The sequence below is a fragment of the Myotis yumanensis genome, unplaced genomic scaffold (genome assembly GCF_028538775.1).
Source record: "Myotis yumanensis isolate MYYU_CA2020_CCGP unplaced genomic scaffold, mMyoYum1.0.hap1 SCAF_17, whole genome shotgun sequence".
Lineage (NCBI taxonomy): Eukaryota > Metazoa > Chordata > Mammalia > Chiroptera > Vespertilionidae > Myotis > Myotis yumanensis.
Window position 1 is genome coordinate 34476644 of NW_027223768.1, and position 16542 is coordinate 34493185.

Genomic DNA, 16542 nt, shown 5'->3' on the forward strand with positions numbered 1-16542 from the left:
CGTTAACAATCAATACACTAACGTCACGGGGGGGATCTAAACCAGCACTCCCCTTTCCTCTGCCCGCCACCAAAGGACGGGGCAATGGGGCTTCCTGTCTATGTCCTGTCTTCATGCCCAAAGCAAGTTAGCATCATTTCTCCAGGCCGCAAAGCCGACTCCCGGGTCCCTCTCCTTCCCTCCTTCTCTCCCCTCCAGCCATGTTTCCCTTCAGGGCCTTGAGAGGAAGGCAGGATTTAGTGAAAGGATTTCTTAGAGCTGTTCCATTTCTGTCCCAGCCTCTGGTCCTCTCCCTATACCCCCACTGCACCCCATAACAAGGTGCCCCTGAGAGTCAATGGTACTAACATTACCCACCTAGAAGCTCAGTGAACTATGAACCCAGCGGCTGGGGTGGTGGGGCTGGGAGTTGCATTTCATGTGCGATTTCCAGACCATGACCCTGGAGACAGGTCCAGGTCTAACCCAGTCCAGGACTCCTGCATCGAAGTTCTACCTCAGCTGAACTGCTCCTGGACGGCTGTTTTCTGGGGCGGCCGGGACCCATTTACTAAGCCTCCACTTGGGTTCATTTTGGCTCAAGTTGCACGGTTTCCCGGATCTGTGCACCTGGAGTAAGCACTTTTCTGGTTGCCTCTGGAAAGCATGCCGGCAGACGCCGCTCTGTTAATTGCGGTAATAAACAGACTTTATTATATCCGTTTGCAGTAAATGAATTATGTTGTCAGGGTGGCTGGGGCATCCGTGTTTATTTCGCACTGGGATACACTGCGGCAGCACAAGCCAAATAAACATTTCCACCAACTGCTAAGGAGAGGAGGGGGAAAGACTGGGAGGAAGTCAGAGCATGAACAAGGGAGGTGGTGGGGCCTAGGAGGAGGCTCCAGAGACCCAGCCCTGGAGCCCTGAGCCTCACTTGTGCTCTCCGTAAGTTGAGGGAAGGCAGGCCTGCTGCCTCCTAGCATCGCAGAGAAATCGTGGGGTAAAGCTGGCTGGAGGAGATGGGGTGGTGAATAGGGAAGGTGGTTTGGGACTACAATATGATCCCATGGACTTAAAGGTGCCTTTATTTTTTAAAAATATGTTTTTATTGATTTTAGAGAAAGGAAAGAGGGAGAAAGATAGAAACATCAATGATGAGAGAGTCATTGATCAACTGCCCCCTGCACGCCCCACCCTGGGGATCAAGCCCACAACCGGGGCATGTGCCCTGACCAGGAATAGAACCAAGACCACCTAGTTCACGGATTGGTGCTCAACCACTGAACCACACAGGCTGGGTAAGGCACCTTTATTTTTTACAGAAAGAAAAAAAGATCTTTGGTTGGGCTTCTCAGCACTATTGACAGAACAAATGGGAATTTACAGACTTACAAGGAGAGAAAGATGCTATGAGATGGCATAATATTACAAACAAGGTTTATTCTATCATGGTGTGTGAATCATCAATAAAGCTCTTCTCAAAAAGAATTCTTCTATAATTCCACTTTGATCGGAGGGACAGAGATTTCAGATTGTCACCAAAGGGCCAGAGAGCTGGGGCCATCAGGCCCAGCTCCAGAGCCAGCTGCTCCTGAGAGGGGCAGCTGCCTCTTCTCCCAGTCGGCCACCATGGTGCCCAGCACATAAGCACTCCATGAGTGCCTTAACCATCTGGGACAGATTAGCGCCCCACACCTTTCCGTCTTGTTGGTCAGATAGGCACGTGACTCTGTCTGTCTGGACCTCGGTTTCCCTTCTCTTCAGGAGTGAGCTGGGATGTCTTCTCCTAGCCCTTCTGCTGTCAGCACCCCCAGTCCTCACCTCCCTGTGTGTGCTGTGTACTGTTGTCAACTCAATCCATTCGATCGATATTGAGTCCCGACTGTGCAAAGCCCTGTGGGAGAAGCTGCGGGAGAAACAGGAAAACCAGACATTGATTTCCCCTTGAGGAACTCACAATTTAATAAAAAGCGCATGCTAAGGCTCAAAGGATGCAAGATGCCTCAGAGGACAAGCAAAGTGCGTGGAGGCTGCAGTGGCCTGAGAGCACAGCTGTTTAGAGAGGGGAGGTATCATGGAAGGCTTCATAGAGGAGGTGACGTTTGATTTGAGCCCTGAAGAATGGAGAGGAGAGTGTTCAGAGCACAGACCCTGGGGACTTCTCCATGCCAATACCTACAGACAGATGCCAGACAGAACCGTGCCAGCAGGTGCTAGATGCAGCCTCTCCTGTCACAGGTGGGCCCTTTGGCTCCCAAATGTTTCTCCTCTCCAGGAGTGTGGCCCCTGAAATTTCATTAGTGCTTCCTCTCTTTTACTTTAGGCTTCGATCCTCTGAGGTTTATACTGTGGGAGAGAGGCAAACACTGGTGGTTACCAGGCATTTGTCCACAGCATCAGTGAGTGCATCAGCTTCCCTCCCTTGAGAAGGCTTCATTAGGATGGAGGGAAACATCATGAGAGCATCAGTGGGCATCTGGCTGGGGGAGGGGGCACCTCGGAGGGACAGAGGGCAAAGAACGGTGTAGCTGGGAGCTCTGACAATGAGCCTCCCCTCGCTCACAGCTCTGCCTGGCCAGCACTGTGCTTACTTATGCTCCTTCACTCTTTGGACCCCCTCCTTCCTTTTCTCTTTCTCTTCTGTTCTCCAATTACCTTTCCCCTCCCCTCTTCCAAAGAGACCATCAGGAAACCTCAAAGACGTCATATGATGTCCCATCATGAAGATCGGGGACAGCGGCACGGGCTGGCCGTCCTAAAGCTGCTGTGTTTCAGTCCTGGCTCTGCCCCAGCTAAGATACTTCTTGGTGGCCAGATAGGCACGTGACTTTGTCTGTCTGGGCCTCAGTTTCCCTCCTTGTAGGATGAGTGGCTCTCTGCGTCCGCCTCCCTTTCTCCCCATTAGCTATGGCCGTCAGGGGAGCACACGACTTGGGTTCTGATCTCAATTCTCTTCAAGAGTGGAGGCAGCCTAGAGAACCAACTCATCTCCCCAAACCTCTGTCTTCCATATGCAAACTGCAGTCATACCCACCCTGCAAGTGTGTGTGAGGGTCAAATAATACATGCTGAAGGGTGTACTTCGCTCACGCCTGGCGCAAAGCAGGAGTTCAATACAAGTTCCTCGAGAGGGTTGGTTGAAAGAATTACAAATTGCAAGAGCTCCTGCATATCTCACATATTGCATTGCTGCTAGCACAGTGTTGGGTAGAGGACAGAGACTCAGAAAACAAGTCACACTGAATTGAAGACAGCTATGGAGACAGGGATTATGAAGTTAGCTAACCTGTGTCCTGGGTAACTTCTCCTTTCCCAGGTAGGAGACAAGAAATAGTGAGGGTTGCCCCTGTGGTGGTGCGGTGACAGTGAGCTGGGGTTCCTCTAACTTCTGATTCTCCTAGGCCCTCTTCCCCACACCCTGCCCTCCACCTGGCTGAACACTCTACACCAAGCACGTTAAACTCGAGGCCCGCAGGCCGCATGCAGCCCACAATGAATATTTTTGCGGCCCAGCCAATATAACGGTATGTAAGAAACGTTTTAATAAAAATTTCATAACTGAATTTTTACAATATCCTGTTACACATAATTATTAATAACGAACTACAACGTTCGCTAATGACTGATGACTATAATCGTGTTGCATTCATTTCCCTTACGCGCCTTACTCGCAGGCGTACCATTTCTCTCCACTAATACTAACAGCGAATATTTTAGCAGCCAACTGCCATGTCCTTTGTCTTGGACTGACTTGTTTGGTGTGCGCAACAGGAAATATTTTGCTTTCGGAGGACAAGAAAAATAGGTTTATTTGCCTTACGCTTATTCATTTGTGCAGTTATTCAGTGTCTGGTAAGTTAATGTTCAAGAAAAAATATTAATTTTTGTTAAAATGTTCTATTATTTTATGTTAACGATGACTCATTTACTTCAGCCCGTTGTACTCAGCATGTCTCTATCGAAATAAACCTACGCTTCTAGGAAAATTGAAGCTTTCGTTTTTGTTGCGGCCACGTACACTTAAACCTTGTTTATTTGGCCCGTGGTCGCCTTTGAGTTTGACATGCTTGCTCTCTAGACAGATCACTTTCCTCTGCTACATTTTGGGGAGCCTCCTGCAGGCGGCGCTCTCCCATCGTCTCAGCCTCAGCAGAGGTGGGGCTGGAGTAGGGATGAGGGGAGGAGGGCACTTGTGAAGGAAAACCAGGCCCACCCGTCGCTCACATATTTACATAGGAACTGTCAAAATAGTTATTTTTAAGTCAAGTTCTGTCTGCTGCGGGTTTACAATCGGCAGAGCGGGGGAGGGCGCCCTGCTGCGGGGTGCAGGCTGCATGGGGGCTGTGGGCGCAGTGGCTGTACCCGGCTGTGTGCGCGCTCGGGGACCACTGCCTCTTCCTGTGGCCCCTTTGCTCCTGACTTTGGGACCTGCGCAAACTTGGCGCCAGCCTGCCTGCGGTTCCTGGGGTTCCTGGCCGTCCTGGTCTCCAGGGCAACGGGCATCCCACACTAGCTAAGGTGGGGATCCGCCCTGTGTGCACCGCCTGCCGGAAAGGAGATTCCACGCCTGGCCCGTCCCTGACGACCCTCCCTCTGGAAGTTCTCCGTAGCCTAACTCCACCCCTCCCAGCTGCGACCCGGGCCCATTCCATCTCTAATGCAAGATTTCCTGGGCTCCAGATGCAGGTGTGATTTGGAGGACCAGCTCCCCACCCCCACACAGCCATCCACACCATCAGCCTTTCCGGGAGGGCAGGAGTTGGCCAATGTTCAGTGGGCTGAAGCTGAGGACCCTTGGTCCACACGCAGTGGAGAGAATGACTTAGCTCTAAATATCAGGAATGTCGAGAATTAACATCCCCCACCCCCACCCAATGAGGGGCCTGCTGGTTTGACAGTCATGACGCTTCTTTCTAGCTTCTTTCTAGCTCTTGCTGGCTCTCTCGGGGGCAGTGGGATTTGAGACAGACGCTGGCTGGCCCTGCTGTCATCAATATGTGTCCCAGCCCTGTCCAATGTCTGCTCTGTAATGAGTAGTGTTTCGGAATGTCACCTCTGCTAATGGGGAAGCGGCACCTGTGCACAGCCGGAACCACCTCTCTGTCTTCATTAGGCAGTCCGCAGCCGGCTGCCGCTGCCCTCTCTGGGTGACAGATGACAGGGCTGCGGAAGCAGAGCCAGCAGCCTCCTGCTGTCCAGGATTCAATCCCAGACAATGACCCCGAATGCCCGTCCCTGTCCCCTGCTCCCTCCCTCCCCACAAAGGCACCGCTGGGGGGAAATGCTCTTGTGGAGCAAGATGCTGCAAGGACAGATCACAGCTAAGAACCAGGCAAAGGAGATGGAGGAGACAGTCCCAGAAACAATGCCTGTCCTGGCCATTGTGGTCTCCTGTCCGGATTGCATTTGGGAGCATCTTCCTTCTCCCCACCCCAGCTATCTTCACAGGCCACCTTTTGTGTCCCTTCTAATAAATCTGCACCAGGCAGCAGTCACAGGCTGCGGGCCCAGAAGTGCTCTAATTCCTGACCCCCCCACCCTCCAGGCCTGCATATTGTCCTTCAGCAAAATCCTGCTCCTTTTGAATCTCAGTCCTCGCAGCCACGTGAGATGGGGGCATTGAGATGAGCCAAGCCCCCAAATGGCATGAGACACTGACATGGCTTCCAAGGACCCTGCTATCATGATGAAAACATCACTGTGAATACCAAATTCCTCTGATTCAGCTCAATGATTGCACCCCACCCCCAACCCCACCCCCAAGGCTGTTTTGTTTTTTATATAGATATTTTTATTGATTTCAGAGAGGAAGGGAGAGGGGGAGAGAAAGAGATAGAAATGTCAATCATGAGAGAATCATTGATCGGCTGCCTCCCGCACATCCCCCAGTGGGGATCGAGCCTGCAACCCAGGCATGTGCCCTGCCTGGGAATCGAACAGAACCATGACCTCCCAGTTCATAGGTCAATGCTCAACCACTGAGCCACATGGCTAGGCCCAAGGCTGTTTTTTTAAAAAATATATTTTAGCCGAAACCGGTTTGGCTCAGTGGATAGAGCGTCGGCCTGCGGACTGAAAGGTCCCAGGTTCGATTCCGGTCAAGGGCATGTACCTGGGTTGCGGGCACATCCCCAGTGGGAGATGTGCAGGAGGCAGCTGATCGATGTTCCTCTCTCATCGATGTTTCTAACTCTCTATCTCTCTCCCTTCCTCTCTGTAGAAAATCAATAAAATATAAATATATATATATATTTTATTGATTTTTTTATAGAGAGGAAGGGAGAGGGATAGAGAGTTAGAAACATCGATGAGAGAAACATCGATTCAGCTGCCTCCTGCACACCCCCTACTGGGTATGTGCCCGCAACCAATGTACATGCCCTTGATTGGAATTGAACTTGGGACCTTTCAGTCCACAGGCTGATGCTCTATCCACTGAGCCAAACCGGTTAGAGCCCACGACTGTTTTAAATAGTGGGGCATCTCCTTTATCTCCTCCACTGCACAGCTGGACCCACAGTGGCCCTCCGTACTAGCTCCATGGCTGGAGGTGGCTGTGGTGTCAGCTTTGGAGAACCAGGGGCATGGTGATGATCACGTGGCATTGCCCTCAACAACTGTCTGATCTGGAAGCTGCATAGATAGTTGGTTTCTGGACTGGGGCTGGTAGGTGAATTGGCTTCACTTTGCCAGGCCTTCACTTTGAAAGGCTGTGAGGGGGCCACCTGGGAGTTTGGGCTTTTCCCATGACCCCTCTTTCCTGTCTCTGTCCACCTAGGTAATCATCCTTTGATTCAGGCCAGAGAATCATCCTGGACACCCCCAACTCTCTACTCCGCATTTGATCGATCACTAAATCCTGTGGGTTCTCCCTCTCAAATCTCCCTCAAATCTACTGCTCTCCATCCCCACCGCCACCACTACCATGACGGTAGGCCAGGCCATCCTCCTTTCTCACCTGGCCTCTCCCTTCTCATCTCTACTATGCTCTCGCTCCTGCTGCTCCAGCCATCCTGACCTTCTGGATTCAGGAACACAAGCATGACCACCCAATCTAAATTAGACCTCTGCCTCCCAACTTCTTCTCTGTCACATGATCACGCTCTGAAACGTTCTCTCTCATTCACTTAATTTGCTTGTTTGTCTGCTTTTCTCTCCAAAGATGTAAGCTCTAGGAGGCCAAGAACCCCATCTGCTTTTTAAAAAATATATGTTTTATTGTTTTTTCACAGAGAGGAAGAGAGAGGGATAGAGAGAAACATCAGTGAGAGAGAAAAATCGATCAGCTGCCTCCTGCACACCCCCTACTGGGTATGTGCCTGCAACCAAGCTACATGTCCTTGACCAGAATCGAACCCGGGACCCTTGAGTCCACAGGCCAACACTCTACCCACTGAGCCAAACCGGTTCGGCTGCTTTATTTATTCTTAATTCAGGACTAAGAACAGTGTCAGGAAATATTTGTTGAATGAATAAATGAATGAGTTAATGAATGAATGGTTTGCTACAACTTAATGATATTCTTGTGCCCAGTCCTGTGCACTCCTATTATTCTTTCCATAGCATCTTTTTCAAATACGAATATCATCATATCACCACCCATGCTCAAAGCCCTTTGGTCACAGGCAACTATTGGCAATTGTTGAAACAGAGTGAAGGGTAGGTATGGGTTTCATTATACTTCCGTTTCACTTGATAATTCACTTCAGCCTGAAAGTGTTTAAAATAAATTGAGTTTAAAGATTATGAAAACCAAAAACACCATAAACCTTCAATGGCTCCCACCGTCCTCAGGATAAAGCCGGAGGGCTCCCTGTCATGCTTCTGGCCCTTCACCAACTGGCCCCTGCCCCTTGCCAGTTACCCCATTGCTTTGCATACTCAGGGGATCTCCAAGACACATCCACGCTTCAAGTATCAGGAATGGTTAGATTCTCTAGAGCAGCGGTTCTCAACCTTCTGGCCCTTTAAATACAGTTCCTCATGTTGTGACCCAACCATACAATTATTTTCGTTGCTACTTCATAACTGTAATGTTGCTACTGTTATGAATCATAATGTAAATACCTGATATGCAGGATGGTCTTAGGCGACCCCTGTGAAAGGGTCGTTCGACCGCCAAAGGGATCGGGACCCAAAGGTTGAGAACCGCTGCCCTGGAGCCTAACTTTGTTTTGTTTTCATTTTATGAGTATGGAATGGTAGATTTTTTGTGTGTGGCTGCTAAAAAGCTGGGTCATGTTGGAGATTTCCCTGCATGTACAATAAAGGTCTACTAGTATATAGCTCTTTAGGGATTCCAGCTCTTGTCACTTCATTCTTGGCTTCATTTAATGCTCTCACTTTTTTTCTTTTGCTTCCACTTTGGTCATGGTACAGCGTCTCCTTTAAGCCATGGAATTCACCGATCCTGGTTTAAGGACAGGAATGGATGTCCCATGCGCTCTCCAACTTGCTTTATCTAGTCTCTCATTAAATTTAGTTGCTCCTTATACTGAACAATACTCCCACTCCCTCCAGTACTTTTTCTCTCTTCCACATGTTCCTTAGAGGAAAAGCAGATCCCTGACCAGTCTTTGTAGGAGGACAAGCTACTCTCAGTTTCCCTGAGTTCACAGGGAAAGGTGGGCTATGGTACTAAATGAGGTGAGGACACCTGTGTCCCCTCCCCACCAAGAACTCTGGGTTAGGACGCTACGGCCACGATTTTGAAATGAGGCTTATCACAGCTCACACTTGAAAGCAGTTACCATGGGCACTTACTGAAGATAGTGTTTTAAACACTTGAGATGCATGAACTCAATCCTCAACAATTCCAGGAAGAATGCACGATTATTATTATACTAGAGGCCCAGCACATGAAATTCATGTGTAGGTACGGTCCCTAGGCCTGGCCTGTGATCAGGGCCATCTTCCCCGGCTGCTGGCAGCGAGCCCCTTCCCTCCCCCCTCTCCCCACCCCCAGTTCCGCCGTTTGCCATTGGGTGATCGGAGCCTGCTAGCTAGGGGGAGGGACCAAGTGGTTAGCTGTTCCACCTGCTCACTGGCCCCGCCCCCACTGTGGGTTGCCCTCTGTGTGTGTGGGGACAGGTGGGTCAGGGCCATTAACCTGGCACCGTTCGCATCCCACCACCCCCCCCCCCCCCCCGCCCAGTTCCCCGTTCACCACTGGGCAATGGAGCCTGCCAGCCGGGGAAAGGGACTGAGAGGTGGTCAGTGCGCTCCATAGTGACTGGTCAAGCAGTTGTTCTGGTCGTTCCACTGTTAGGGTCAATTTGCATATTACCCTTTCATTATGTAGGATTCCCCTTCTACAGATGTGGAAGCCGGGCCCAGGGAACAGAGCTTACAGTCAGCGACAGGTCTGGGATGCAAATGGAGCAGTCTGGTCCTGGAGTCTGTGCTGCTAACCACTCTGCTCTGGCCTCTCAAGGTTCTTCTGGTTGAACCATCCAAAGCCTCCCTGCATCCCCTCTGCTGCATTCACTATCATCTCACAGGGAGACAAGGGGAAGGACCCACCCATCTCCCTCGCTGCCTCCCTGCTGGCACCCCCACCCCTGTAATGCATCTTGCCCTGCAGGTCAGATTAGTCTTCCTGATGGCTCTGCTGTTATCCATGAGCACCTTCTGTCAGAGGCCTGGTTGTTGTTGTTGGGGCCGAGGCGGGGCGGGGCGGGAGGGGGGAGGGGGGTACTCACAAGCCATCATTGGCATCAGAGGGCCCCAGAATGGGAGGCTTCTGGAGGTAGAAGGGACCTAGGAAATCCTGGGGCTCCTGGCTCAACCATATCCATCCACTTATCTAAAGTAAACCCGTTGCAGAAGCCTAGTCTGGTCCCAATTCCTCCCTCCCTTTGTTCACAATGTGTCCTTGCCTAGAATGCCCATCCTCCTCCTTCTGGCTTCCTGCCTATCAGACCCTACCTGCTCTTAGGTCTGCCCCCTACTTCCCCCTCACCGGGAATTGAGTCTGAAACTTGGGCACGTGCCCTGACCAGAAATTGAACTGGCAACCTTTCTTTGCACAGGTCAACACCCAACCAACTGAGCCACACCGGCCAGGGCCTCTCTCTCTCTCTCTCTCTCTTTCTCTTTCAAAAAATATTTTTTATTGATTTGAGAGAGAGAAACATTGATCATTTGCCTCCCACATGCACCCGGACCAGGGGCCATGCCCAGACTGGGAATTGAACAACAACCTTTGGTGCCGGGACTACACTTAACAAACTGAGCCACCCTGGCCAGGGCCATGCCTTAGTCTCTTAAGGAGAAGCTTCTGCCAGAACCCTCACTGCATTTGATTAAATGATCTGCTCACTCATCCGCTGTCCACATTATATGGGTGGCTCCTTGAGAGCAGACACTCTGCTTTATTTATCTCCGTTCAGTCTGAGCAGGGCGCTTGGTACGCGGCAGGTGTTCAGTCACGGAGCTCCCACGGGATCTGAGTTTCTAGTTATGCAGCCACCTCTCCAAGGGCCAGACCCAGCTCCACCGTGGCCTCCATGGATGATCCACACCGAACTGTAATGTGGAGTGGCTTTACCCTCCCCTCCCCGGCTCCCTCCTTCCCCTGCCCAGCTGTCATGGGCTCAGAGAATATTAGTTAATTTTAATATTAGCCTAAGAAAGATTAATTAAGAAGGCAAATTTGCTCTAAAAGGTGTAATTAATTCCAGAGCCAAATAGAAGAGTGCTGTGGATTAGCTGCATCGCTGCTGCCTTCAAATCGTGTGCACAATCGAGGGCTGACTAGAGGAGGGCGGAATAATTTCTTAAGGGTCAGTGCTGTGTAGACCAAACTCCATATGGCTCCTGGTGTAAGCAGGCTCGTGGCTAAGACAAAAGATTTAGATCGAGGTGGGGCCTGTGCAAGTGAAGTGAAGAGGAACCATGTAATCAGGCATCCCGTCCTGGCGATTCCGGCTCCTAAATCACTCATGAATCGTGTGTCTTCCTCTCCAGTCCTTCTCCAAACTGGTCGGGTCCAAGTCTGAAACAACTCTTTTGTGGACTGTGTAATAACGTCCCCAAGTAGCTTCCAGACTCTGTCTTACCAACTCATTCTCCATTCAGAATCAAGCCTCAACTGTATCAAATGCATGAACACATAATTCTCCACCCAGTGTCAGACATATTTAATCATGTCATGTCCCGCTTATACATTTTCAAATGTGCCTGGAGAATCCTTAGCAGGATCCTTCCCAAATTGGCTCCAACCTACTCACCTGGCCCATTTCCTCTCTTGCTCACCACACTCCTAGAATGGCTGTCCCAAGCCCCCTGTTATAGGGCAAACTATTGCCCATTCTGGAAGTCTCAGCCTAAATGAAACCTTCAAACCCTAGGGGCTTCCAAGTCTGGGCTCCCGTTAACAGCTTATTTTCTTGTAATTATTTGTTTTCTTTTCTCTTTAAGGAGACAATGAGCTCCTTGAAAGGACTATAGCTTTCTCCCTAATTTAGGCCAAGTATAATGTCTGCTCCACAGGAGATGATCAATCAATATTTCCTGTTTAAAAAATATGTTTTTATTGATCTTATTTTTATTTTTAAAATATGTTTCTTATTGATTTCAGAGAGAGAAGGGCGAGAGAGAGAGAGAGAGAGAGAGAGAGAGATCAATGATGAGAGAGAATCACTGATTTAGTGCTTCCTGCACACCCTCTACTGGGATCGAGCCAGCAACCCGGGCACATGCCTTGACCGGGAATTGAACTGTGTCCTCCTGGTTCCTGGATTGGTGCTCAACCACTGAGCCACACCAGCCAGGCAATCAATATTTCTTGAAAGAAATTGGTCAGTTAATGATTTCAACAAGGATGCCAAGCAGATCAGCTCGTTGAAACCCCAACTTTCTCTTTTCTCCCCCAGTCAACAGTCCATGCTCCTTGAACTATCTGGGAAGATGCCAGAGTTCCCCCACTTCCTTCCTCCTGCCTGGCTGAGGCTGGGAGGCAGGTGGCTTCAGGAGGAAAGTCACAGGAGAATGGCAAGTGATGGGACTTCAGCCTGGCAGCTGCTGATCTTTGCTCTAGCTGATTTCCCCCTTTGCAAACGGTTCTTTGGCAATTGAAACTGCAAATCTACTATCTGCTCCCCTATGTAAATTGCATTTACATTTAAATTGTGCATTCTTCCAGAGGATGGGGTGAGTAAATAACGCAGATTGAACTTGAGGAGAGGAAATTGTGCCCCGCATCAAACCTGAGACTGAAGTGACATCTGGCTTTTACTATTTCCGTTATTTCAGTTTAATAACAGCATGTGGCATTAAGGGAAAAGAAATTGGATCCACATTTTAATGAAAGGAGGAAGCTCTCAGGGTTTAGATACCTTATCATGTTGAATACCTAGTCGATTGGCAATTAAAACTTCCCTCAAGAACTGGAATAAAATGTCTTTGCAGCCCGGGAGGAAATAAAAAACAAGCTAATGCCCAAGACTTCACAGGTAAAACCAAGGGAAATGGGGCTGTAAACATCAAAACCGAATATTTTAGCATCCTGCAGAGTACAGGAATCATTTTTAAAAAAATATATTTTTATTGATTTCAGAGAGGAAGGGAGAGGGAGAGAGAGAGAAACATCAATGAGAGAGAATCATTAATCGGCTGCCTCCTGCACACGCCACACTGGGGATCAAGCCCGAAACCGGGCATGTGCCCAGACCAGGAACCGAACCTTGACTTCCTGGTTCATAGGTCAACGCTCAACCACTGAGCCATGCCAGTCAGGCAGAGTACAGGAATTCTGAAACAGGATAATGCTGAGAATAGAGCCATGGATGTGCTGGTGGGGGATCTTGAAGAGAATTACCTCAGACAGAGTAGTTTGCACATAATAGAGGGCTCCACCCAAAGAGAGCATCTGATTGAATCCTTTGTCAACCTCGCTTGTTATAATCCCCAGAGGTCTGACCAAAAATTATTTTAGAAACGCCTGTTTCATTCCAATATTTTAACTGCTTAAATGGAAGGGGTTCCACCTGCTGTCTGCTTTTTTTATGTAAAGCAATTCTGGGAAGTGTAAACAAAATGCTTGCGCATCCTAATAACCCAAGCCTATCATGTATTTGCTTTGATGGAAACAAATGTGTCACCTTCCAAAGTCTTTGCCTGGTGCATCCCATGTTTGGGTGTTGGCAAACGCGTGTATTACATGTTTGTTGGGAAACTGAGCCATGGCTCTTGGAACTGTTGGCGGCGAAATGGCACCAGGTGTTAGACCGGTGGAGTCAGACCAGACCTCTGTTCAGCAACCTCAGTACTTGAGTTCTGGCTAAGAAAGAATTCTGAGGCAAGGCTCAAACTATAAGAGAAAGTTTATTTCTCAGAGCTAGAAGAAGTGAGTGGTCGAAGACATGGGCTCAGGAAACAAGTTACAGAGGCAAAAGAAGGGACCCTTAGAGCTCAGGAGGGTGGGGAGGAAGAGGAGGAGGACGAGAAAGGTGAGGGTGTGCTCTTGAGAGAGAGAGAGAGCACACTGGGTCCTTTGACCTGAGAGTGTTTATCTGGAGCTCTCGGAATATCCAGCAGCTTCCCAGGTGTGTCCTTTCAGGATGGGGGGGTCTTGTTTTCCCAGTTTTGCCCATTGCTAGGTACCAGGGGCTTCCATCCTGATGACCTTCTGTACCTGGCCCATCGTCCTTGCTCTGCTCATGTCTGTCTAATGGCCTACCACAGAGCCTCAGCTTGGATCACTCAAGGAGCCTCCCTGATCATGCACCCAAAGGTGCTCAGTCCTTTCCCAGCATCGGGAAAGTATAGAAACGATAGGGTCCCACGGGTAAGTGTAAATAGAGCGGAGCCCCCTGAAGAAGAGGCTGGATGTGGAATCTCTCTGAGGCTACGGCATAGGAATAATGAGTGCTTGCTGCGTGGTAGAACTCATTACATGCACGTAACAGCCCTGGGAGGTGGGTACCCTTGTCATCCCCATTGCAGATGAAGCCAAGGGGACAATGAGTTTAGTAACTTCCCCTGCTTGGCATCCGTCACCCAGCTGGAAAGAGACAGGCTGGGATTTGGCTCCCGTCGGGCTGGCTCCACTGTCCCCCTAACCCCTTTCGGATGACTCCTTCCGATCCCTGGTATTTAATTAAGGCATTAATTAATGTTTAATTAGTGTTTTCCCAACGTTACATTTTGTCTTGCAATGCTTGTTTCAGCCTAATTTGTCTTGCACGATTGTCTCAGCAAACTCGTGCTAATAGTCCAAGGGATCTATATCCTTAAAGAAACTAAAGCAGCAACAAGAACTGGCCTCCTGCAACGTTGATGCTGTCTGTCCCGGGCTTGTCACAGGAGTGTGCTGAGGATGAAATGAGATAGGAGTTTGGATGACCAAGACCATCACAATTCTGCAACGTATTATTTATCTGCACTCTATCCGGATCCTTATTTTTAAATGAGCAATTCCTTAACAAGTTAATACAGGTTTCTTTCATTTTCTCATTTTCCCTAGAGGATACGGCCAAACTCCCCATCTGCTACTGTGGGTCTTAGGATGGCCTAGATGCTTGACATTTGATTTCTCCTTCATCTTCCCAGCTTCTTGGCAGCGTTGGGTGTGGTGGCAGCTCCTTCTCCTCACTTCCCGTGCATGCTGATCGCTGCCCCTGCACCCCTGGGCATTTTACCATGGTGGTCAGCCTATGAAGTCAACCAGTGCCGCCTCTGTTTGAACCTGGGTTAAATGAATCCTCAGACTTTCACATCAGCCTGTTGCTAGGGAGGTTATTGATGTCACACTGTCAGTATTATGATTATCATAATATCCAACAGGCAAAAAGGGGTTGGTTGTTAGTGGGAACTTTGGGTGAAACTCACCCAGCTTCAGTAACCAACCCAACTGCACAGACTTTAGACAACCATGTAAGGGGTAAGTGGATTCATCATCCAGTTGGATCCCATTTGAATATTCCTCTTCCATATGTGGGTTCCCTCTAGGCAATTGTCTAGTGTCACTTGAAATTGATGAGGGCTCTTTTGGAGGTTATTTTTGGAAAGGTGGCGAAACAACAGACAGCTGTTCTCTGGAGGAAATGTCACAGGATCTGCCTAAGCTAGCTTCCAGTAAAAAAAAATAATAATAAATACATAAAAATTAACAATGGAAGCGCATTGTCCTTTTCCTTCCTAACATTAGGATGTTTACTAGTGACCTAAACGTGTTAATTCAGCTTCTCAAACGTACAGAAAAGGGGGGAACACCTTTACAAAACATCTGTGTGACCCTGGTCAGAGTATAGCTTTAAAAGTGGAGACCTGTTAAGCCAGGAGTTCTCAAACAACCTTGGTATGCATGACAATTCACAGCTTTTTCTAGCTTGCGTACAATGTTCTTCCTAATTGGACATTGACTGATCACCAATAAAGGCAAAGTCATTACTTAAAATTGGTCCGGATCCTCCAATGCTGAGTAATTGTCTTGAAGTCATTTTCACTGTGATATTAAAAAGCCTGGAAACATGATAGAAACGAGGTACAATAAATAAACCCCTAAATTAAAAATCTCTGTTAAAAGGTTTGACAAATGGGTCTGTCTGTTGGGATTTTGTTAAGTGGGCAGAGGAGCCATTTTGGGGGGATAGAGGGATCAACTGGATAACACTGGTCGAACGTGAGGCTGTGCAGGTTAGGGGAGCCATATTGAGACTTGCGTAAATCTATATAAATCAATTCACGTGCCAGCGAATGAACAGCTGACTTTTTCAAATGCCAATTCAGCAATTACAGAGTCTGCTGGCGGTTAATTAAAAACGACCCTCTTGCTACATTCAGAGTTAAATTACAAGTGTGGAAACTACTACTGTTTGCAATATCTGAATGCTCTGTACTCTCATCAAAAGGCGGGCAGGGATAAATAACTTCTATTTAACTCACTAAAACATCGCTCTCAGCTCTTTCATATTTAATTAACTTCTTATCTTCTCAGAACTTGAGTCTTTCTCAGTTCCTACGCAGTAATAGGAAGATGTGTTCATTCGTTCATTTTGGGCAAAAGATTTTCCTCACATTAGTTGAGTAGAAAAGTTAGAAAGAATTGAACCCTAACATGGAGGAAAGTGACACCCACCCAAAGCGTTGCATCGAGGCAAACAAATCTGGAATAGATTTGTGGCAGAAACAGCAGAAAAAGGTGATATTTTTTTCTTTCTTGCCTTTGCACCTCCAAGATTGGGGAGCTCAGTTGGGACACACTTGAGCGGACTAGTGACCTTTTAGTTCTTCCTTGGAAGACTGTCTTAATGAACTTAATGTTTTACTCTTTCAGAGATCTCGCTATCAGCAAAGAGACCAAACTTCCATCACCATGGTGGACGTGAAATGTCTGAGTGACTATGAATTACAGAATGAACTTAATAAGCTTGGATTTTCACCTGGCCCGATTCTATGTATGTATGCAGCAAATATTAGAGACTAGTCATCTATGACTCATAGACTACCTCCCAGATTTAAATGTATTTCTAGTGGAAGAAACATATACAATAAAAATCATTAAACTAGAAATAGGAAAAAATTTTTTAAAAAGCAGAAAAACCCTAAAGAAGGGAA

General features: G+C 48.3%; 1 protein-coding gene across 1 annotated transcript in view; it reads left to right on the plus strand.

Annotated features, from left to right (window-relative positions):
• The first annotated feature begins 16300 nt into the window (after positions 1–16300).
• LEMD1 (LEM domain containing 1) overlaps positions 16301–16542 on the plus strand; it is a 28465-nt gene continuing 28223 nt past the window's right edge. The window contains exon 1 of the mRNA XM_070396611.1: positions 16301–16382. Coding sequence (XP_070252712.1) covers positions 16301–16382 — 82 coding nt within the window. The remainder of the gene's footprint in view (positions 16383–16542) is intronic.